The following is a 24149-nucleotide window of genomic DNA, read 5'->3' on the forward strand; positions in this document are numbered from 1 at the left end:
CAGCACATCAACATGCTTCCCACCCTCCTCACCTCCCTGCTTTTAACAAGTAAGTTGTGAAGTTTATAGGGAAACTAGCACGATTATTCCCTAAAATTGTTTGCATTCACACAGCTCAAGTACAGCAACTTTGTAACATTTTATAATTAAAGTACTGTATCTATTGTATTTATGCAGATAGCAATAAATGTACTTTTTTAACCACTATGCAGATGCTTATTCTCATCTCAGAAATGGGAACAGATGCTGCCCCTTATGCCACTTTATCTCATCCATTTCATTTAAACACTGACCACTGTGTTTTGACAATCCTGGTGTGTTTGGTTCATGACATTCATCAAGGAGAGATGGAAGTTGCCTGGATTTTGAGTGGCACCAGAGGGTTTAGTCCAGCAGTTATAACTTAATCCATGGAGACAATGGCATTCAGAGTGCATTGTCAGTTATATCTGTGGCCTCAAGTAAATGGACATCCTACACTTGTTTTATGAGTCACAGAGGTTCTGATCAACTCATGCACAGACACAATGCTGGATCCTTTCAGTCATTGCTATATTGGGACATTTCAATCTTTATTTGTAATATGCATTAGTCATTTTGTTACTTCCTGTGTTCATCTCAGAAATGTACGACCTAGAAATATTTGATGACGAAGAACCTTTTGATGTGTTTGGACCATCAAAGCACTTTATTGGAAGGTAATAGGCAACCTTTTATCTGAAAGAAATTCCATTATGTGCTTGTTTTGTACTTACATTCTTGTACTGTTACAGAAGTCAGTGCAAACCAAAAACTCCTTTTTGTCCAAGCTCTCAGAATTCTCCTTCTGAAAATCAAAATTTTTAATGTTTTGATGACAATACATTTTGCATATGGAAGGCCTAAACAGTTATGAAATTATTTATATTATGTGATCAATATATTATTGTAAACAGTCACTACTAAATTGACACCCACTTCTCTTCTACTAAATTTTAGTGTCAAAAATGAACAATGGACTTGAGTTGAGAAAAACAAGACAGCCAGACACTATACAGGGTGTCTCCAAACCAGTTAAGATAAATGAGAACCTGGCATGTTAGCATCTCGATGAGCGCTCTTCAGAGCTGGATAAGACAAAGGTGCTACAATATGTGGGAAGATCAATGTGATATCTGCTTAAAACCACATCATATACAGAAAACAACAAATTAACTACACTACAGTGTGCTTTTGTATGCCAGTTTAAAAAAAGCTTTTAAATGGCTTTTGTAAAGTCACCTTTCTCTAATGTAATGGTGGAGCAACATCTGTCTGAATGTGAGCAACATCTGATTAAACTTGCTGTGTTGCATGCAAATGAGAACATTGTGCATAACGCACTGTGGTGATGGGGGTGTGGCTGAGTGATGTCTGTAGACAGTGAGGCCAGGAGAGGAAGAACGGTAAGGATTGACACCTGTGGGAAATTATCTCTAACAGCTGTTCTGTGTTGCAATGAGAGCTGGAGAGGGATAAAAGGGGCAATCCAGACTGGAGGAGAGAGAGAGAGAGAGATGCATGCAGCTGTGTTCCAGTGTGTGCGTTAATATTACGCTGAAAAGCAAACCTTATGTGTTTGTACTGAAAAGTATTGTTAAATAAAAGACTGCATGGATTGTTTATCGGGCTCCCGCTTCCTCCTTCACAAGAGAGCAAGAGATCTGTCACTGTGGTGCCGAAACCCAGGAATTAGGAGGAAGAAAACACCTTCATGGAGTCCTTGCTGCTGGCTGAAGTATTCAAGACCCTCGCCAGCATCCAACAAGCCCAACATCAGTCTCTGCTTGAGCTGCATATGGAACAGGAGCAGCATTTCCAGGTGCTCTTCCAGGCTTAAGCAGAGGACCAGCAGGTGCTACGGAGTTTGGTACACCAGGGGGGGTCTTCAGCCACAACTCTGGACCCACCTACAGCCTTAACGCACATCAAGCTGACAAAGATGGGACCTCAAGATGACCTGGGGGCATTCCTTGAGCTCTTTGAGTGGATGGTGGGAGCATGAAACTGGCCCAGCACTCAGTGGGTGGCTCGCCTTGTGCCGCTGTTGTCCGGGTAAGCCCAACTTGCGTCCCACCAACTATCTGCGTCCAACCTCATGGTGTACAAAGATCTGAAGAAAGCCATCCTGCAACGGGTCGGCCGAAGCCCAGAGCAACAACGCTAACACTTCCGTTCGCTGATGCTCGGCCGCCCGTTCGCATTCGCTTGACAGCTCCGTGACACCTGCCCAAGGTGGCCGCTGGCTGAAGATTGCGTCACCGAGGAGATACTCGATCTGTTGCTACTGGAACAGTTCATCTCCCGGCTACCAAAAGGGACAGCGGAGTGGGTCCAGTGCCATGACCAGCGTCACTGGATGGGTTGGTCCGGCTGGCTGAGGACCATATGACAGCATATTCGGGGGCCAGCGAGCCCTCTTCTTCATCTCTCTCTCCCTCTCTCTCTCCTCCCTCCCCCTCTCCTTTCCCCCGTCCTGTTCCTATTCCCCGGAAACTGGGAATTCTGACCCCAAAACCCATTCCCCGGTCCCATGGACCTTTCAACGAGTATTAAGGGGGGTACATACCAAGCCTTGGTGGATTCAGGTTGTAACCAAAAATTACAACCAAAGCTTGGTTCAATCTGAGGCTTTGGATACAGGCCGGCTGGTGAAGGTAAGGTGTGTGCATGGGGATATTCAAAATTACCCTATAGTGATGGTCTTTATTCAATTTCAGGGACAAAAGTATAGTGTTGAGGCTGCGGTTAGTCCCCGCCATTCCCATCCACTAATTTTGGGTACGAATTGGCCAGAATTTACAACTTTATTTAGGGGAATATGTGTGGATGGGTCCTACATCAAAGTATATCGGTGTGTGTTGTGTGATTCGCAGTGACAGTGCCAGGGCCATCTACGTCAGCTCCATGTCCAGACTTAAGGACTTAGAGGATTCCCTGCAGGAGATTTCCCTCTGGAGCAGACACGAGACGAGACCCTTAGGCACGCCATTGACCAATGAAAGTGATTAATGGTCAACACCTCCAGCCAGGCATTGCACTCGTATATCCGTATTTTTCAATTATCAAGGATCGGTTGTATCGAGTGATACAGGACACTCAGACAGAGGATACAACCCAACTGTTAATACTGCGGAGCCGTTGGGAAATGTTATTCCAGACGGCTCATTATGATCCGATGGTGGGTCATTTAGTACAGGAAATGACACTGAACAGTCTAATGGCCCATTTCTATTGGCCGGGCATTCCTGGGGATGTTTGCAGATGGTGTGCGACATGCCGTGAATGTCCGCCGGCCACCCCAGTAGCGCCATTGCGCCCCCTACCATTGATCGAGTTCCGAAAGAATTGGTATGGACCTCGTCAGGCCATTAGAACGGACACCACATGGGCATCGCTTTGTGTTGGTTCTGGTGAAATATGCAACACGATATCCGGAAGCAGTGCCTCTGTGCAACTTTGTAGCACGAAATGTTGTGGAGGCACTCTTTAGAATTATCTCCCGAGTGGGTATTCCGAAAGAAATCCTCACTGATCAGGGAACTATGTTTATGTCATGTACACTATGCGACCTGTACGAGTTATTGGGGATTAAATCGATTTGGACCAGCGTTTACCACCCCCAAACGGACGGCTTGGTCGAACGATTTAATCAGACCCTAAAGAATATGATTTGTAAATTCGTGCACAAAGACACACGAAATTTGGACAAGTGGCTCGAGCCCCTATTATATGCAGTACTGGAGGTCCCGCAAGCCTCCATGGGGTACTCCCCATTCTAATTATTGTACGGGCATCGCCAATGCGGCGTGCTCGACGTCCTATATGAAAAATGTGAGGAGGGACCTTCAAACAGCAAAAACTCAATTCAATACGTTCTTGACCTGAGAGTAAAACTCCACACACTGGGGCATTTAACACAGGAGAATATGCTCCAGGCTCAAGAACGTCAAACCTGGCTGAATAATAGGGGTACTCGACTACGGGAATTTACACCGGGAGATAAAGATAAAGCAAGGACCCTTTCATGTCACACAGCGAGTTGGGGAAATCGGTTATGAGGTGAAACGAACGGTTAGAGGAGCACGTCAGATTTACCACCTCAACTACCTGAAAACGTGGAGAGAGGCGGTCCCCGTGACTTTGGGTACGGTGGTTCCGGAGAGGTACAATCATTCTGGAGCATAAATTATTCTAAATTGTTTGTAATCACATCACAAACAATGCTATTATGACATGGCAATTAATGATTACAGCACAATGGAAAGCTGTAAAAACAAATTAAAGCCATAGGCATTTGTGTATTTTTGATTTATTGTTTTAAATAACAAATCATTTTTTTTTTCTTCGTTGTTTTTTTTTTATTTAAACAGCATCCATACAATACTAAAACACTGATATAACAATGGTGACCCACTAGGTGGCAATAATATCACATCTCAAACTTTTTTCAACAGCATGAGTATGGAGCTTAACTTCTCTAACAAGACACTATATTTCATAAATAATTTAAGTATAAACATTGAGCAGACACTCTTCACAAAAAACAATGTTCACAACAAAATTAAGAGATCACAAGATCAAATGTGAAAAGCAAAAACACAGGATGAAGGCTTTCCTTTGCAGTTAATTGCACTCTGATGCCTTGTTCTGGAATCTACAATAAAAATCCCACATGGATTCAGGCCATTCGGCCAATCAAATAATCCTGTCAAGGATCTGGCCAATCACTGCCTGTGAAACTCCCAGTGTTCCAAATACAATCTATTACACTTGTCACAGTATTGTAGCAGCTCTTCAGCACTGGCAGTAGTTGCAAATAAACAAATAAACAATGACGGCTCTACAGTAGCATGTCTTGGTATCGAAAATGTGTATTAGGAGTGTTGGCATGAGTTTCCAAAGTAGTTGGACTGTAAGGCAGTTATTGTAATGGCCCAAAAAGAATATTATTCTATTTCACCAAATTAATGATGTCAAGGTTATTAATGTACATCAGACCAAATGCCACGCTCAAAGCAAATGGAGACATAAGGAGTTTCTGCAGTTCCTTCATCACAGGTGATGTGTATTCAGCATCATTTCAGCATAGGAACTGTGGCTCAAGTTGCACTTCTGTGTGACAAAATAACATAAAGAATGTTCTTTGAAGGGCCAAATAACAAATACTGAGAGAAATATTTATTTTAAAGAATATTCCCAGGTTCAATACAAGTTAAGCTCAATCGACAGCATTTGTGGCAGAATGTTGATCACCACAAAAAATAATTTCGACTCGTCTGTCCCTTTCTTTAAAAAGCAAAAATCGAGGTTGAAGTGAGGCACTTACAATGGAAGTGAATGGGGCAAATTTTTTGAGGGTTTAAAGGCAGAAATGTGAAGCTTATAATTTTATTACTTCTGTTAAACTCTTGTATTATTTGAGCTGTAAAGTTGTTTAAATCAACGTTTTTACAGTCATTTCAGGGTTTGCTGACATTACATTTGTCATGGCAACAAAGTTGTTAATTTAGTTATAATGTTACACAGAAAAGGTTAGTAAGCGATTTTCTCACACTAAAATCATGTTAACACACATAATGTTTATGTCTTGTGTCTATACTTTTGAAATAGTATTTAACATTTACAGATTGGCCCCTCTAAGTGCCTCACTGTAACCCATATTTTTGCTTTTTTTAAAGAAAAGGAGGGGCAAGTCAAAATTATTTTTTGTGGTAATCAATATTATGCCACAAATGCTGTTCATTGAGCTTAACTTGTAATTAACCTGGAATATTCCTTTAACATTTATCATTTCTGCTTTGTTCATCACAAATAGGCTAAAACCAGTCAGGTGAGCTGAATTATGGCACTGGCTTGCTAAACCTATGACAATGCCATTCAGTGTTTGATAGTTGTGTGTTCACAATAAGAGTAACTCATGACAATCTTTTTTGGCAAAACAAATTCTATAGGGGAAACCTACATCTGGCGAAAGAGATATTTGATATGTGTGTTGCGTTTCAGCCAGCTATGCTCTATCATGTCTTTGGTCAAGGATAAAATAAGGACGCGAGGGAACTTAAAGCTGAAGTATGTAACTTTTTCAGTGTTAAAATACTTCTATCCCATCTAAATATGCAGAGACAACTCCAAGTAAGCCATTCATAAGTTAATTTTCTTGAAAATGTAACTACTGTGTCTCTGTGGCACTATAAAAATTCCTGTGTTTGTTTTGAGCGACCCACTTAGACCCACCCCAACAACGTTTGGTGCCGCTAGTGTCGCAGAAATTACATACATCAGATTTAACACTTTTAACAGATAGTCATTTTGTTTGGCAAAGGGACAAAGCTAATACATGTAATCTTGCAAGGAGACATTCTAAAGGATTCAGGAGTCACTAGGAAAATGAAACATGCCCACTTTAGCACTTAAGCAATATCCATTTTCCAGTTCATTCGGTTAGAGCCACTTACTATGAAATTAATCGGAAAAGGAAGAAACTTTTAATATAAATCATAAATATTTTGGTGTCTCTAAAAAGGATTGATGATTCATTAGGTAGATTTTGTACCAAACAAAAGAAATTCTGATTGTCATTTATAAAATGTAGGGCTGGACTTGGCAATGGCATGTTCCAACAGAACAATTCCAAAGGTTAATGACAGTAAAATTCAAAAAGTGCATTTAAACCTACATCTGTTGTGTTTGCCTGAATTCGTTACTCAACAGCACAGAGTACTAGAACTAAAAATAAGAATGCACAAATAGATAAAAGTGAATGTCTAATATACAGGATCCTTCTTTAAACATTTATCACACAATCACTACGCCAGCCACATCATAAAAAACGATCAACACAGTTCTACAGAGTCAATTGGTGAGGTAAGTACCATTTGTACAGAGACCTACTGAAATGTATTAAGAAAAAGCGCAGAGTGTACCAAGAAAGTTCACTAACAAAGATCATTGAGCACTGGTTCCATGGAACACAAGTTTTCTAGTTGCAAAAAAACATAATAATAAAAATAAAGTGCTTCCATTAAGACTTCCTCTCCTGAGGATAAAAACATGACAAAATCCACTCAAAAAAATGTACAATCTTCAGCTCTCTTGAAAACATTAATTGACACAAAATGTACAGTCTAATGAAGGTTTGTATTCTAACAGACAGTATATACAGGGGGTACCCTTACAATTTTGTACAGTCTCATCTTTAGCCCCTTAAGTTTTTTTTTTTGTTTTTTGTTTTTTTTAACACAGTCACCAAAACACTGCACGCATTATAAAAGCACAGTGATGAGAAAGCCCATTAGCAGTGCATGTAGGAGCAATGGAAATGGCCTCAGCCCAGCAGCTGAGTTAGGAAAAATATGCCAGCGCTCCCTCTTGGGGTGCAGAGTCTCCATATCTTTGAGGGCATTGTAGGCGGCAGTGGTGAAGTTTGCATCTCCTGTGGTGAGCAGGTCAAACACACATGAATGGAAATAGATGTCTTTAACCTCCAGCTGTTCCCTGCACTTCCTGGAGGCGCTTTCAAGGGTGAAGACCACTCTCTGGGCTTCGACCCTGGCCTGCGGCTGAAAGTCGGCCTGCTGGAGGCCCAGCACGGGCAGCTGAAGGTGTCCATCTTGGTCAATGCGCTCTGACGTGGGGCAACCATTCATGCACAACTGCAGGTCCTGCGTCTCGTCAAAGGCCATGGCAAGCTCCTCTGGCATGCGCACAGCTAGCGTCAGGTAACGACCCTGCTGACGTACGATGATGGTGACTCCGATGTACGCGGCGTGGATCTCTATGTGCCGGTCAGGTAACTTCTCCAGGATCCAGATGCTACGGGTCTCGCTATCGCCCCCGCTGATGGTGCCGTCCACGAAGGCAGCTGGCAGGTCATCTGTAACGGCCTGGTAGACCTTCTGGTCTGTGCATTCTTGGTATGGTTTGAAGATGATTGTGATCTTAACAGAAGCACAGAGAGAAGAGTTACACTTCGATACTGACAATTTAAGGGAATCCTTTGAAGCATTCAATCTCAATATTTCTAAAGCCTGTTTTACACCACACGTACAACTAGTGCGTAAGCAGCGTTGTACCTTAAAACTGACAATTTCTGATGCGTAACAGCTGCAACTCTATACACAAAATAAAGTTATTTATGGGTTACTACCAGTGTCAGAAATTAACTTTTTTAATAAGGGGCAATATTTGCACACTGGACTTGATTTTCAGAGACATTTTTCAACTTTATACCAGCAATTTGCTTTTACCTTATAAAATGACTCTGTGTCATCCTTTTATATCAAATACTTCAATTTAATCAATTAATTCAGTTTGAAAAATTAGATATTGTAGCCTGTTACCAATTAAATTAAAACATCAATTAATATTTGTAGGGTTGGATATTGGCACGGATTTCCAAATTTTATTAAATTCAATTCTATTCCAAATTTGGTTCGATTCAATATCGTTACATTTAGGAATATTTCAGGTAAAATGTCATTTTTTAATATTTACATAATTGCCTGATCTCTACATTGCATAATGTGCACTGGGAATATAACACATTCCAGGTTAACTTTTTTTTGCCAAATGTTTATGCCTACTAAGTTAACATACAAAACAAATTCCATACTTTTTTTGCTTTGTCATTATGGGGTATGGAGTGTAAATTGATATGAAAAGAATACAATACTTTTAAACATTTTAGCATAAGGCTGCAACATAAAATGTGAAAAAATACTTAAAAAGAAAGAATACTTTCTGAATGCACTGTAAGTGGCCCCTTAGGGCCCCCTTTTTTCTTTTAAAATATACTAAAAGCTGCGAGTAAGGCTCAGGCAGCTATGATGGCTCAATTAAACAGTTACAGGGAGCCCCCTTGTGGAACCGAGAGGGAAGGGAAAATGTAATGGCAAGGCGAGAGTTGTAGCTAGATGTGACAGGCACGCGCACGCTCAAAGGGGTTTTCATCATCTTGAAGTGCACCAACAAGTCAGGAGTGGGAAAAAGGAAGAGGAAGAGGAAGAGGAGGAGAAGCTCAGACAGACAATACAGTACATGGCTGGGCCTGGATTCAGGGGATGGGGGCCTCGAAAGTAGAATTTTACTTAGGGCCCCCATATGCTCAGAAACAGCCCTGACCGCCAGAGTGCATTTAATAAAAGCAAACTTTCACCACTTGTTTTTTTCTGAATAATAACATGTGAAATGATAAAAATGTGATAGCCTTTATGTAGACTCAGAGTTTATATATGTGCATTACCCTAATGCTGTCAGTGTTGGTTTCAATGTAAGCTCTGGGTGAGTGCAATTGTTTTTTTAATGGTTATTTTTAAATGTTTTTTGCTTTCCTATTTTATTTTAATTTTTTTTTATCCCCTTTTCTCCCAATTTGGAATGCCCAATTCCCACTACTTAGTAGGTCCTCGTGGTGGCACGGTTACTCACCTCAATCCGGGTGGTGGAGGACAAGTCCCAGTTGCCTCCGCTTCTGAGACCGTCAATCCGCGCATCTTATCACGTGGCTCGTTGTGCATGTGGAAGCTCATGCTACTCTCCACGATCTATGCACAACTTACCACGCGCCCCATTGAGAACGAGAACCACTAATTGTGACCACGAGGAGGTTACCCCATGTGACTCTACCCTCCCAAAGCAACCGGGCCAATTTGGTTGCTTAGGAGACCTGGCTGGAGTCACTTAGCACACCCTGGATTCGAACTTGCGACTCCAGGGGTGGTAGACTTGTCAATACTCACTGAGCTAACCAGGCCCCCTCCTATTTTTTTTTTTAATGCATATTGTTCATTTAATTTTTTCCCAAAAGAAAAGCATAGTTTGTTAAAGTTATCTTATTTTGAAATCATTCTTGGTAACGTTTATGAATAAAATAAAATATAAGATTAACGTGCATTAATTTACGAGTAACTGAGTTCTCATTTTGTGGGTTAGAGTACTCGACTACAAACAGTCCTTAATTCATGTCAAAGTAATTCACATTTAGTTTAATGCTACCTCAAAGATTTTCATGTTAAGTAGAACTACATTCCATGTTCAAAATGAAACACATTTACTTGGGTCATACTAAAATAGCATTAAATGCAAAGTGTCATTTCTGCACCACTAGCATCAAAAAATGGTATTAAAAAAATGAAAACTGTTTCCTGAACACTTCCCCCATCTGCATTAGTTGGACAAACAGAGAGTCTTGCCCCAAACTCATGCCCCTGATTGAGCCAACTTTGCTATGTTAGGCTGGTCGGGATGCTCAAACAAACAGAGCAATGTTTTGAAAGCACCACAGAGCCACAGTGTTTACACATTTTTTAATGAAATTACACTACATGGCTTACATATAGTTGTCTCTGCATATTTAGCATGGATATGAGAAAGTATCTTAACATCGAAAAAAGTATTACACACATCACCTTTAAAGAACAGAAGTGGTTTTATGCCTCTAGTCAAAGCCAGAAGAAACTGAAAGTCAGAATTACAGTAAACAAGAAGTATTACACATATCTACAGATCCACAAACCCTTTTTGCTAGGGTTAACCATAAAATGCACCAAGCATACAGTCTCTATGCTGTGAAACTCTAAGACTTGTGGGAAGCAGAAGCATGGGCTAAAAAGAAGTGTGGCGTTACATTAGCGGCGGATGAATAGCAGCTTTGTACACAGGACAAGGATGAAAAATGATGACCAGCTGGTCATAAGGTGAGGCAGCTGAAAAGGCCTCAGTTCAGCAGTGTAGGCTAATAATTACTTGCAAATGTTTAATAATGGGTCCCACCTTCAAGGTCAGGGGGTCAAATGAGAGCTAATTAGTATCAGCGACCAAATATAGGATTAGATCCCACGTCTGTCTTATGATGAGCTAAAATGTTGACAAAAACAAAAAGATCTATCTGATGTGTGTACTTCTATGGCTGTAAAATCTAAAACCTTCCACTGATCTATTTGAGCTTAGCTATTTCACATAAAAAAGATTTGTAAACATGCTGCTGGCAGTCAGATTTCTGCACCAGCATGTTGGAAATGGCTCTGTGTAAGAAAGTGAGTGAGTATGTGTGTGTGTGTGTATTTGACTATGAGTGAGGTCTTGCAGCCCCACACTTGGAAAAATGAGGACAGAGGCTTCTTTCAAAGCCACCTTATTATGGATCACGCCACAGCGCAGGCTATATCCAGTCATTAATGATATTAGAATTTCACAGACATGTTGGTCACAAGTGTTAGTCATAAGACCGAAGCGGTTTGCTTTGTTTCACTTGCACCTGTGAATACTTGATCAAAGTTGAAAGTTATTGGTCTTTATTGGTCTTATCTGCTGTCGGCACCTCATTCTGATAATGACTCAAATACAGTCATGAATATAGTCATATCACATTGGCCACTAAGAGCACTTAGATAAAACTAATTGTGGACTGCTGTAAATTAAAAAGGCAAAACTTTAAATGTGCAACTGAAATGTAAATTGTGGTTATTCAAATAATTTTTCAACGTTAAAATTATTTCTCCTATCCCAGCTTATTATGCAGAGACACCTATAAGTTGTATTTAAGATTTCCCCAAAAAGTGTAAACACTATGGCATTATAAAAACATGCTCTATTTGTGTGAACATCCCAACCAGCCAGACACAGTAAAATTGGCTCAACCAATAGTATGAGTTTGGGGCGTGACTATCTGTTTGATCAACCAATGGCAGATCAAACAATGTTTATTTTTGCAATTCCGTTTGGTGACGTTAGTGGCACAGAATTTACACACTTAACTTTTAATATTAAAAGACACCTTTATGGACTATGTCTAGAACCAAATTACCCTCTAAATCACACTTTACTGTGCACTATAATGTATTATAGTGTTCTTAATATAATATTGTTACTATTACACTATTAAAATGTTATATTTATTATAGCATATATAATATACTATATAAAATACATGCTATTATTTTACATACTATTATAATCGTATGTTACTATTTTCACTGAAAATTAATATGTGTACTTACAAGAGAATATTTTCAATAGTAGTACAACAATGTAATTACACATGTAATACAGATGTAATTACAGATTACATGTCCATACGTTAAATGTACAGTGTAACACCACATATGTACACAATACTTACGATGTAATACATTTTAATTTTAAATTACATAGCAGTAAAGACACCTAATATAAAGCGGGACCCAGTACTCATTTCAAAGCAAAATGATAAAAACAAAACAAATAATCACTCACCTTATTAGTGGCTGTGGCGCTGGATCCATGCACCACTGGAATATTTGTGACCTGTACTGACAGGTAATTGTTATCAATGAGAGGCCACGCCCCTTCAACCTTACAGGTCTGAAAATGGTCCTTGAAAGTCCTTAGATGGGGGTCTCCGAACAGACCACAGAACAAGTAGGTTGGTCGTGGGTGTTCTGGAACCCCAGTCCCCATCCCAGGCCGCGCTGCTTGGTGGTGGTGGCGGTTGTGGTAGTTGCACGGTTCAATGGGGATGACGGGATAGGTGGATGAGGTGGGCCCATCCTTAGAGCAGTTCCTCTGGCTCATGAGATCACTGATGCCCAGCATAGCAGAGTGGAAGACCAGATTGCCCCTGCAGCTCTTGGAGGTACGCTGGGTGCAGGCGGAGTAGGCTCGCAGCGCCTTGCAGAATTCAGTATCAAAGCCATCCAGTGAGGGGTTAAGATGAGAAGTGAGTGAGACGAAGTCACTGGTGCATTTCTGGATCCGGCACTGTGGAGTTTGCACCTGGCTCTCACCTAAGGAAAAACACAGAGGAAGTTTTTAACGATCTTCATTTCATAAAACTATTTCATTTAATGTCTCACAGAGTTCAGTGCATCTTCATAAAAGTTATATAAAAGAAAAAAAGGCAGAGTAAAAGGGATAATTCACCCAAAAATTTAATTACCTCATATTTTATTCAACCTTATGCCATCCCAGATGTGTATGACTTTCTTTCTTCAGCTAAACACAAACGAAGATTTTTAGAAAAATATTTCAGCTCTGTAAGTCCTCACAATGCAAGTGAATGGTGACCAAAATTTTGAACCTCCAAAAATCACACTAAGGCAGCATAAAAGTAATCCATTCAACTCCAGTGGTTAAATCCATATCTTCAAAAGCTAAAAATGATAGGTGTGGGTGAGAAACAGATAAATATTTAAGACCTTTTTTACTACAAAATTCTCATCCCAGCCCAGTAGATGGCGATATACAAAAAGAATGTGAATTGCCAAAAACACAAGAAGACGAATATGAAAGTGAAAGTCAAAGTGGGTATTGATCATAAAAAAGGACATAAATATTGATTACTTTCTCAGCCACATCACTTCTGAAGATATAGATTAAACCAATGGAGTTCCTTAGTTATGAATTACTTTTATGCTGCCTTTATGTGCTTTTTGTAGCTTCAAAATTTTCGCACCCATTCACTTGCATTGTATGGACCTACAGAGTCTTCTAAAAATCTTTATTTGTGTTCAGCAGAAGAAAGAAAGTCACACATCTGGAATGGCATAAGGGTGAGTAAATGATGAGAATTTTCATTTCTGGGTGAACTATCCCTTTAAGCATGAATAAACTCAAATTGTACCATATTTGATTTTTGTGGTGGCTTATTTTGTAAATTGTAGATGATAACTAAAACCAAGCATATTTTTTACAGTAAACCAAGAGAATATTTACTTAATTAGTTAAATGTACCAATCCCTCCTTAAAGATCATGATGTGTGTACAGTAGTTTTTAAGATGTTAAAATACTTTCTCCTATTGCAGCTTTATACGCAGAAACAACAAGTAAGCCATTCGTAGGTTGATTTCCCCAAAAAGTGTAAACACTGTGACTCTGTGGCACTTTCAAAACATTGCTCTGTTTGTTTGAGCATCCCAACCAGCCAAACACAGCAACATTGGCTCAGCCAATGCCATGAGTTTAGGGCGGGACTATCAGTTTTCTTGACCAATGGAAGATGGGAGGAGTGTTAAGAAAACCTGTTTGCAAATACATGCTTCTAGCATATATTAATGTCACTATCATCCAATTTTAACTCCTAAACCCTAATAAGGTTAGTAACTGTAGTTTTGCTCAAGGTGAGACTCCATGTGTGTTTTGCATTATGGTCTAGAAACATTAACAGTCGGCTCAACAAGCGCATAAAACCTCCAGTTATCTACAAAGGAGAATGCTTATGGCCACAATAAAATCAAATAAAATGGCACTTCAAATGAGAAAAACACAGGAGGCTTTTCTGGCACCAGTGCAATCCGTACAAAACTAGAACATGTGTTTGTAAGTATAAAGAGGTCGTGGCATGCAAGGTGCATAACATTCTAAAAGTACCAAGGCGTCATTAAGGTGTAGTCAAAGGTTAACATTTTAAAGAGTTTTCCTTGAATCACTTGGATTCTATCTATTATACATTTATGGTTTTATACACACTTGTTTTCTTGGTTGCTAGAAAAAACAGTAGGAACCAAAAGTCTGAAACTACAAGTGAAAATGCTTCTATTTAGTATTTCTCTAATTTAACACATTTTTTTCTTTACAAAAAATGTTTTCATTGTAACAATTTGAGTGAAAAGTTGATTTCTCAGTATTTGGAGTGTCCCCCTTTGGCTTTAATGACAGCATGCACTCGAGCTTGCATGGACTCCAAAAATTTGTGCCAAACCTTATGAGAATGGTGCAAAAGATCTTGTGTGTTTCAATGGAAGCAAGGTAATCTGACCTTGTGTACAAAGGAGTTCATTTGTTCACATGTCACAAGTTTGCTTATTTCATTAGTGACCTAGAAACAGAATCTAACATATTTCGTATTCATTTCGCATCATGGCGTTTCTTGTTTTGAAATTTTACAAAATTTTAAAAAACGTTATTTCCCAGATTTTCAATGTGGACTCAGATTTATGGACCCCACTGTATGCCAAAGTCTTTACATGATACTCACATGCCATGCACCGCCTTCAATTATCCACCAATGACATAGCACAAACCAAAACAAATGTCTCATAAAAGGACAACAGCATCCACACTGCATCACTTAGAGTCTTAATGCCTCACTTTTGAGTGTGGTCCAATTGCATTAGCTCAGAGAGAGGCCCTCCTAATCTGATATCAGCTGTAGCCTCTCCATTAACACGCTTGTGATGACTCTATCTTACACAGTCAGGGCCACCCATTTCTGCCTGCCACGCTAATAACTCTGACCGCAGCGGATTCAAATGCATCTGATTTTATTATCAGATGACACGCTGCTGCACAGAGTGCTGTAGTGGATCGGCCCATCACCGTTGCACTGCAGTGGCCACTGGAAGAGGAGGAGGAGGCATGACCAAGCACGGGCTAGATTGTGTTTCAGTAACATGCTGTAAGACAATATGGTAGCCTGACTGAAGCCATGTTGATGTTGTAATATAAAGACATTGGCTAGAGAGGAGAGGAAAGAGGCAGTCCCCCACTCCTATTCACCTCCCGCTGTGTTTTATCAGGCAAAGCTCCAGTGACATCTGTACCAGAACAAAAAAACTCAAATACTTGGCAAGGCATGTAAGACAAAGCCTTCTCTCCAGCACATTCCCATTTATAGTCTGAGTAGATGCTTAATGAATTAAGTAATATTGAAGGTTGAATGCTCACTTGCATTATATACCAAATATCTATCTATCTATCTATCTATCTATCTGTCCGTCTGTCTTTGGGTCCTGGCATTCATGTGGATGTTACTTTGACACGTACCACCTACCTAAAGATTGTTGCAGATCACGTACACCCCTTCATGACAATGGTATTGCCTGATGGGAGTGGCCTCTTTCAGCAGGATAATGTGCCCTGCCACACTGCAAAAATTGTTCAGGAATAGTTTGAGAAACATGACAAAGCGTTCAAGGTGTTGACTTGGCCTCCAAATTCCCCAGATCTCAATCCGATTGAGCATCTATGGCAGGGGTGTCAAATTTCGGTTCCTGGAGAGCCACAGTCCAGCAGAATTTAGCTCCAACCCTAATTAAACACACCTGAAGCAGCTAATCAAGGTCTTCAGGAGTGCTTGAAGATTAAAGGAGGCATTTTGGAGCCGGGCTGGAACTAAACTCTGCAGGGCTGTGGCCCTCCAGGAACTGAGTTTGACACCCCTGACCTATGGGATGTGCTGGACCAACAAGTCCGGTCCATGAAGGGACCACCTCACAACTTAGAGGACTTACAGGATCTGCTGCTAACGTCTTGGTGCCAGATACCACAGGACACCTTCAGAGGTCCTGTGGAGTCCATGCCTCGATGGGTCAGAGCTGTTTTGGCGGCACGAGGGGGTCCTACACGATATTAGGCAGGTGGTTTTAATGTTGTTGCTGATCGGTGTATTTTCATGTCTGTAATTGGCATAACATGGCGTAATTATTAAGATCATAAAGCCCATTACACCTATATTTTACACTTATTCCCCATATTAAAAAAAATCGAACCTTTTGAATTAAATAAACGGATTAACATCTGGCCCAGTCCATAATGTTCTTTCTTACTATTTTCTCATTCTTAGTATTCTAATTTAATTCTTATATTCTTATAACTATATGCTCTTTTTCTTTCTAATGCACAGTTTAAAATGGATCTGACCTAAAAAGCATTTTATTGCATTTATATTATATGCATTTTGTTAACCATTAGTTAACAATTTTCAAAAGACTTTGAAAACAACTCCTCAGAACAATATTGACCTGCATAGGATAAATGGGCAAGGGTATAAAATGACAAAGGGCATTCTGCAAATGTAAACATATTAAGTAGGTATGTCCCACATATCACAAAGAAACATAGAGGCTTTTCATGAAGGCACACTGACCATATGGAACCTCACCATCTATAAAATTCATGCACCTCCATTGTTTTTCTCACCAGCCTGGCATGATGTGTTGGACAAGGTTGTCTGTTTTTTATTTGCTATTGACATGGTTGTTGCAATGAGGGGTTGGGTGTAATCTGACTGTAAATTGGCAGAAAAATGCACTGCACATCCATGAACTTTCAGTGTATATACAAAAGGGACAAATTTGCCACACTACCATAATCCATTCACAGCAATCTTGGACACATGTTGTTTTTGCTGGTTGCTTGCTGAAACACAATTTGCTCATCACCTGACAATCCTCTTTAAAACCTGCTGTGAGTGACCCAGTGCAATTGAATTCACAGTCGTAACTCTGATATCAACAGCAGAAACCCTCAAGAGCCGATAAAGAAGAAAGAGATGATTGCTTTTCCATATACCCTTCTGACTGCAGTCTTTGTGCAAAACACTTGCAAGGAATGTCTTAGGGGACCCCCAGTTGGGGGCAGCAGATCCTAAGCTACTGGCAGAGGCAGAAGCTACTGGCAAACTATCACACTTTCTGTTAGAATGTCCCAGTACCCTGACAAATAACATTGCTAAACCCTGAAATGTCTCATTTATTGGTTTTGAGGACAAACTGATGTGCCTGACTATACAAACAGCAGAAGTCTGCATTCATGATCTTTTGAATTTAAAGAATGTGGATCCTTTTAAAGGGGTTTGAGGCAGCAAAACAAACCCTAAAAAGCTTCAAAATCCAAAAACTTATATTTTTATTCATAGTATATATATATATATATATATATATATATATATATATATATATATATATATATATATATATAATAAAAAAATAACAGCTTTTGGCATGCATACTATTGCTGTTGAGATCATAAAACTGAACTCACAGTAAAACAGAGGAAAAAAACACAATGTTTGCTTCACAGGCTCAGTTAATTTCTATGTTCCTACTGTTGGGGTGAAGCGACTCGTTTGGAGCACAGTGCACACCCTTGTTGCTATTAAGTCACTGGAAATACTTTCTCAGGGTGGCCGGCCGTTTGAGTAGCCATTCTCAGCTGTAGAGGGGCCCAAAGAGTGTGTGCGGAGTGAAATTTTAAGATTTGGAATTTGGTCAGGGCAGAGAGGTCAACAGGCCCACACCTTCACCAGAAGTCAACATTAACATCTGGAGAAAACAGGGGGGGGTTTACAAGACTCAGTGTCTAAATGACATCTCCAGCCCTAAATTCTGACCCTATACTGTAGTGCACTGAACTTTGGAATCTCGTTTAATATGATCGGTATGTTAGACAGTTCATCAGCATTTAACTGTTTATTTACAAATACCTAACATTGTGTGGTTATTTCTGAAAGTTAAGTATTATAGTAAGATTTATCACAGTAACCGCGTGTAACTGTGTAAACAAGTCTAAAAAGGCACCTTTTACAGGTTAGCCTGTAAAAGCTTCCAATACGAAACAATAAAGCACTAGACATGACAATAGACAGAAAGGAAATAATAATTATACTAAATAAATAAATAAACAAGGGGTAGATTTTGTATATTTGAGACTAAACCAATTGAGCGAAGATACAGCCAAATGCTGAAATCAAAGGACAGCCACCATAATACCATGATGTGATATTGATTAAAAAAACAATTACATAGTTTTATGTGTGTTTTCATGATACAAAGACATCTTGACCTCGCTACTTCAACATTATTCCATTAATAAATGAAAGATTACTTAATAAAGGCTCTGCACAACATATTACGGGCTGTATATTGCAGCTAATAGAAAAAACGAGCACTAACCTTATACATTTAAAAGCTTGAAAGGGAAAGCGACACTTGGATTGGTCACAGTGAGGCCATTTTATACTTTAAAATAAAATTGTGTGTAGCTTTGTCCTTTTGTTTATTCCAAATTCCTCCAAAAACAGTGTTCAACACTTTTTTTTTTTTACATTGTTCGAGTCGTTTAAATGTTTTGCCTCATTGAAGAATTGTTTAATAATAAGAAAAGTGTGTAACGCCTGACTGCTCAGGGTCCATGTTCAATTAATTATGAAGGTGTGAGTGCTCAATGGACACCCAGCAGCATTCCTTGTCCTCTTAATTCACAATGGCATTAACACAGTCTATGGCCAGGACACCCAAAGTGGAGCGCTTGACAAGGTGCCAAGTAAAAACAGGGCACCAGTCTCCTACTCAGAAGCCAGCCCGAATTCAACGAAACCATAGACCTGTCTACAGTGGTCAAAGCACCAACCACACTGAAATTTCTCTTGGAAAGCAAGTCTTTTATTTGGCAATTATCTGGTATTTTGTTTGCTCTAATTGAGCAATATGTGGATTATTTTAAAAGAACTTTATCAATACTAGAGAATAAATTAATCCGGCAATTTTAATAACACAGACCAAGTGCAAAAGATCTAAATGATGGTTCAACCAATTATCATCATGATCCCCCCCCCATTATGACAAAAACAGACGCAAAGAACAAATAACACTGAAGCAACAACATCATCAGTAAAGAGGGAGTACATATTTTGAAGATTTGAAAGAAAGATTGGTTCCTGCTGGCCGAGATGTATAATGGATACATCACTCTGAGCCTTATTTTTAACCAACTAACACGTTAAGCTTTAAAAATTAACTATAGCCTACGTTTATTGGAAATATAGGCTACTACTAGTGTGCAAGGATAAGACACGGGATGAATGACACTGCCTCGGCGATACTATGACAAAAACACTTTTACGAAAGGACATAAACGAATATTTACCTATACTAACATAATAACATACGTGAATCTTGTTTATTATTTATACAGGAAAGAATTAAACGACATCTGAAGGCAAAAAGATACTCTTAAAAGTGTTCTTCTCTCCGTTTAAGTACAAAAAAACATACAAAAGTCAAATAAGTGGTAAAAACATGATTACCTGTGTGAGTGAGAGAGGAGATTGTACACAGCACTAGTAGATACAGTGCCGGAGAGATGAGGCGCTCAGCCCCGGGGTAGTAAGATCCTGCTCTCCCCATACCCATCCATCCATCCAGAGACTCAAGAGTACTCCACGGGTTAAGAGATCGGGCCTCGCTTCTCCCGACTTCACTGTCGATCTTTTCTAAAGACGTGACTACTTTTAGGTAACACACACCGCCCGCACCTATAACGCAAAAGAGAAACAAAGTAGCGATTTTGGCAAGTCCGATCCAAATTTTTTTTGCCTTGTAGCACGGGAGAAAAACTATCTAATTTGTTTCCCTATTGCACATGGCAAATACAATTAGTCCGAAAAAAATGTGTTAACGCGCTAAAATGAATCTGCGCTCCGCGATCGCCCGATTCATGTTGCCTACACATCAGATTTCTCCGCCACAAGGAAATCTAGTAGCCCCGTCTTTTCCCAATGATCGATAGTGAATCAACCTAACCCAGAGTTTAGCGGAAACCCCGCCCACGCTGACAAATAAGCCCCGCCCCTAACCATACATCCCAGCAGCAGATTGACAGCAAAGGACTCTTGCATTCTCACTTTCAGAGAGAAAATATGCATGCAGTGGTCCTGGAGTGATTTATGTTTCCATGATTTTTAAAGATGAGAAAATAACGTGAGTTGACTGTCGGGACAAACTGTTATCATTATAACTCCAGTACATGCATTCATCAGTAATGTATTAATTGTCACGATTCAAGGAATAGCCTATATTCTTTATTTGCAAATATCTGCTTAAAAAAATAATACAAATAAAGCTTGAATTAATGCACAGTCGATTAAAATGTGTAATAAAATGTATTAATAGCCTACATGATTTGCAGATTAATTATTTGAATTAATTGCAACTAACCTCATGTATCGATTTTAATTGAGACGCTCCCCAAGTAAGAATTTAGTATATTATAATTAAAATAATGATAAATGTAGGGTACAATGGGCTTAAGGAAAATGTGCTTTTTTTCTGTTCAAAGTGTATGAAGATTTAAAAAATAATAATTTATTTTTATTGAATTTTGATGAAGAAATAATTATTAGAAATAATTTGTGTGGAAAGAAATAATAACGTAAGATTCCTTTGATTTATTTGTTTTTTAAAGGTGGCAAAGGAGCCTTTTACCCCACACTTAGGGTAAAAGGCTCCCACATATGGTATAACAGGCCCACAGGGGGGTTAAAGTGATATTGTGTAAGTATAGGTACAATAGTTATAAAGCAAAGTTTTTCCATTTTTGACAACATCTAACTGAGACAGCAAGATGCTTTTTCAGTAACAAATTAAGATACTACTTATTCAAAACAACCACTTCAGAAAAGGGTTATCCAGTTTCTATTCATTTCAATCACATTTGGCATTTCATAACATCTCAAGTATTTTATAAACTAATTAATCTCCATTGTGATTGGATCAGTCAATGTGAGCCCACTTTGAACATTTTTCATAACAAATCTATTCGCCTCACTTAAGAAAAACAATGTGTTTTATAATGGCCTTTAGCCCCTGCAACAGGGGGGCTTTTTACCCTACCATCCTTTCACTTATCTGACAGTTATTAAAACCAACTATTGACTTAATCACTTTGAACAAAACTAACAATGAAAATAAGCATTTTGTCTAAAAATAAATGTGATAATTTTAGGAATTCTCATTAGCAACATACATTTTCAACATTAAAATATTAGATCAAATTACCTCAAAATCAAACTTTAGACATTGTATGCAGTGATCTCATGGATCAGGAATATTTTGCAGTGTATAGTGATAAAGAGATGTTAAGGAAAGTACTGTGGTGGTTTAGTGTTTCGGGAGAAAATATATCAATTTTCTAAAATCAACGGGGCATTTAGCCACGTTGTACCCTATATTATAATTAAAATAATTATAAATGTAATATAATATATGATAAATAATTCATCTTTTTATTTTAATTGTTATTTTTAATTGTTGGTCTATGTACTCATGCATCAGACACATTTGGAGCATCTCACTTCGGTTGCATAGCGTCTCACTAGTTTCAGCGTCTCTTGCCATGAGCGCTGTGTTTTTAGGACAATGTGTCAAGTTAAATGTACTTTGAAACTAAAAAACGCATTTCTAGATGCCTGCATGACTCTATTGTGCTCCAGCTGTCTTTAAACGCAAAATTGCACCATCTGTGGAAGGGCTGTGCTGCCTGTTCTCGGTTTGAAGAGGCGCGTTGCTTTTACAGATGGAGTTGCACTGACTGCCCTGTAATGTCACTGATTCGCAAAAAAAAAAAAAAAAAAGAAAAAAAAGAAAAAAAAAGAAAAGAAAAATCAAGGTGGTACATTAAGCTTGAGTTGCTCCGACAGTAGGAACATTTCTTATTATGGAATTTACGAACAGGTCAGGGGCATGATTAATTAATTAATTAATACATTTTACTCGTCATTGTTCATTGAATAATCGTACTAAATTCATGTTTTAATAATTGTAATTATATACACGAAAGAGCGAACGACACAAAAATATGTGACAACTGCAACAGCTATATGGCTACATGCCTGCAGTTCATGCAGACTTGGAGAGTGTGTTGTCATCATAATGATAAACTGATTGTAATACTTAATCTTCTGTCAATTACCAAAATTCTGTGAAACAGGATTATTACATAAAGAGTATTAATACAGATCTCTAGGTACAGCAGTCTCAAAGCAGATCTCTTGGAAAATATACACTGAGATTGCTTTATTGTCCACAATGTAGGGTAGTGAAAATATTAACAGTTATGAATGTGTCATTTAAAGCCTTACAGTTTATAGGAAAATACATATTCAGAATCAAGACAAAGAAACTTAAGCCTGTTTTAGGATGATATCATCATCTGCTTTATAGCCATAACATACTAAGACCACAAGACTTTACAAGACATTAATACAGTCCTATTTCCTGTGCTGGACAGCTACAGTGCAAGTGGTATTTACAGGGCCACGCTCCCTCTCACAGCAGAGAAGGCAGCACTCCTATTGTCCATCAGGGGAGCAGGACAGTTCCACACTGTCAATACATTTTAAAAAATCAACTTAATGAAAATGTGATCGAAAACAAAACCCCCCTTTTTTTATAAATACACAAAATTGTTGCACCATATGTCTCTCAAGGATTCTTTCCCCTTAAATTATAATACTGATTGATAAGTTGATTAGAGCATTGGAGTAGCTGTTTAACAGGATAGCAGCTGGTGATGTGTGGAGGTTTAGAGTTTATTGCCTTTAACCCAATTCCATCTCTCCCAGAAGTGGCATGTCAAAAATCAGGCGAAGTGTAAGAAGTACTTATAGGATAAGAGGGATTTTGGTTTTCTTTGGTCATAACAGTGACCTGGTTCTCACTTTAGTGTGAATTACAGAATTATCTTAAAGCTGCAAAATATTATCTTCATATCTTTTTGGTGAGGAAAGCATCCAAGATAACAGAATCCAATTGCATGAGCATTGCACCGGAGCTCTAATGCTGGTCTCCTATAAGCCTAAAGGATATACAGAGTGTGCATTGTCTTGCAGTGCAATGATAATGGCTTATTGATTGGTGATGGAGAGCACACATTCAGATGTGTCAGGGCCTCTGCATGGTCCTCTCTGCCACTTCTGAATACAGGTCAATGGCCAGTCACTATTATAACCCCTAAATGCCCCTGCAAACAATAAGGTAATTCTCAAAACCATTTAGTTCACATTAGAAATGTCAATAGCAAATTTGACAGGTGCATATGTCAACTTTCATTGACATTTTTTTTGCTATAGATGTAATTTCATCAAGAATTCTTGATCTTCATCATACTATGAAAATATGCTCTAATATTTAGAACTTTAAAACTTTCTCCCCAGCCCAAAATGATTCATACTCCCCCCAACTAACTGAAGACAGGCAGATTAATACATTTGAACATTTTCACATGACCACTCACATTTACATGCCAATGGCAGCTATTCAGTAAAAGTTGTAAAATCAGTAGTAAAATGTAGAAAATCCACCAATCCTTGTGCTGTTCCTGGCTGTGATTGTATGCTGCTCTGCATACTGTATGTTTCTGAAGGATCCCAGTGGTAGGAAAAAGGATCTGAAATTTTTTGTTTTTTTTAACAAGACTCCTTATCATTTCAGTCGGATCTTAATAGTTTGAGTGTCACATTTCAGTGCAGATTGTTTTGTGAAACTCTCACAGTGTTAAGCCCAGAGTATACTTCGGTTTTGACGTGACTGCTCAGCGTCTGCGTACAGTTGAACGCAAGCCTATCAAAGTATACTTGAGTAGATGTGTGCATAAT

At 38.9% G+C, this 24149-nt stretch overlaps 1 protein-coding gene across 2 annotated transcripts; it reads right to left on the reverse strand.

The window, feature by feature from the left end:
* Window positions 1-4325: 4325 nt before the first annotated feature.
* Window positions 4326-20264, reverse strand: LOC127430979 (repulsive guidance molecule B-like). 2 transcript variants are annotated; one of them, XM_051681137.1, is made up of 3 exons: window positions 19803-20264; window positions 12253-12782; window positions 4326-7958 (listed from the first exon to the last, which is right to left on the reverse strand). In XM_051681137.1, exons 1-3 carry the CDS (start codon window positions 19906-19908, stop codon window positions 7284-7286), a joined length of 1311 nt encoding a protein of 436 aa, XP_051537097.1. In that variant the 5' UTR covers window positions 19909-20264; the 3' UTR covers window positions 4326-7283. The 2 variants fall into 2 exon arrangements, with proteins under 2 accessions (XP_051537097.1, XP_051537106.1); XM_051681146.1 differs by lacking the exon at window positions 19803-20264 and adding an exon at window positions 16228-16311.
* Between the last annotated feature and the right edge of the window lie 3885 nt (window positions 20265-24149).

This window comes from Myxocyprinus asiaticus, chromosome 3 (assembly GCF_019703515.2).
Source record: "Myxocyprinus asiaticus isolate MX2 ecotype Aquarium Trade chromosome 3, UBuf_Myxa_2, whole genome shotgun sequence".
NCBI classification, from domain to species: Eukaryota; Metazoa; Chordata; class Actinopteri; order Cypriniformes; family Catostomidae; genus Myxocyprinus; species Myxocyprinus asiaticus.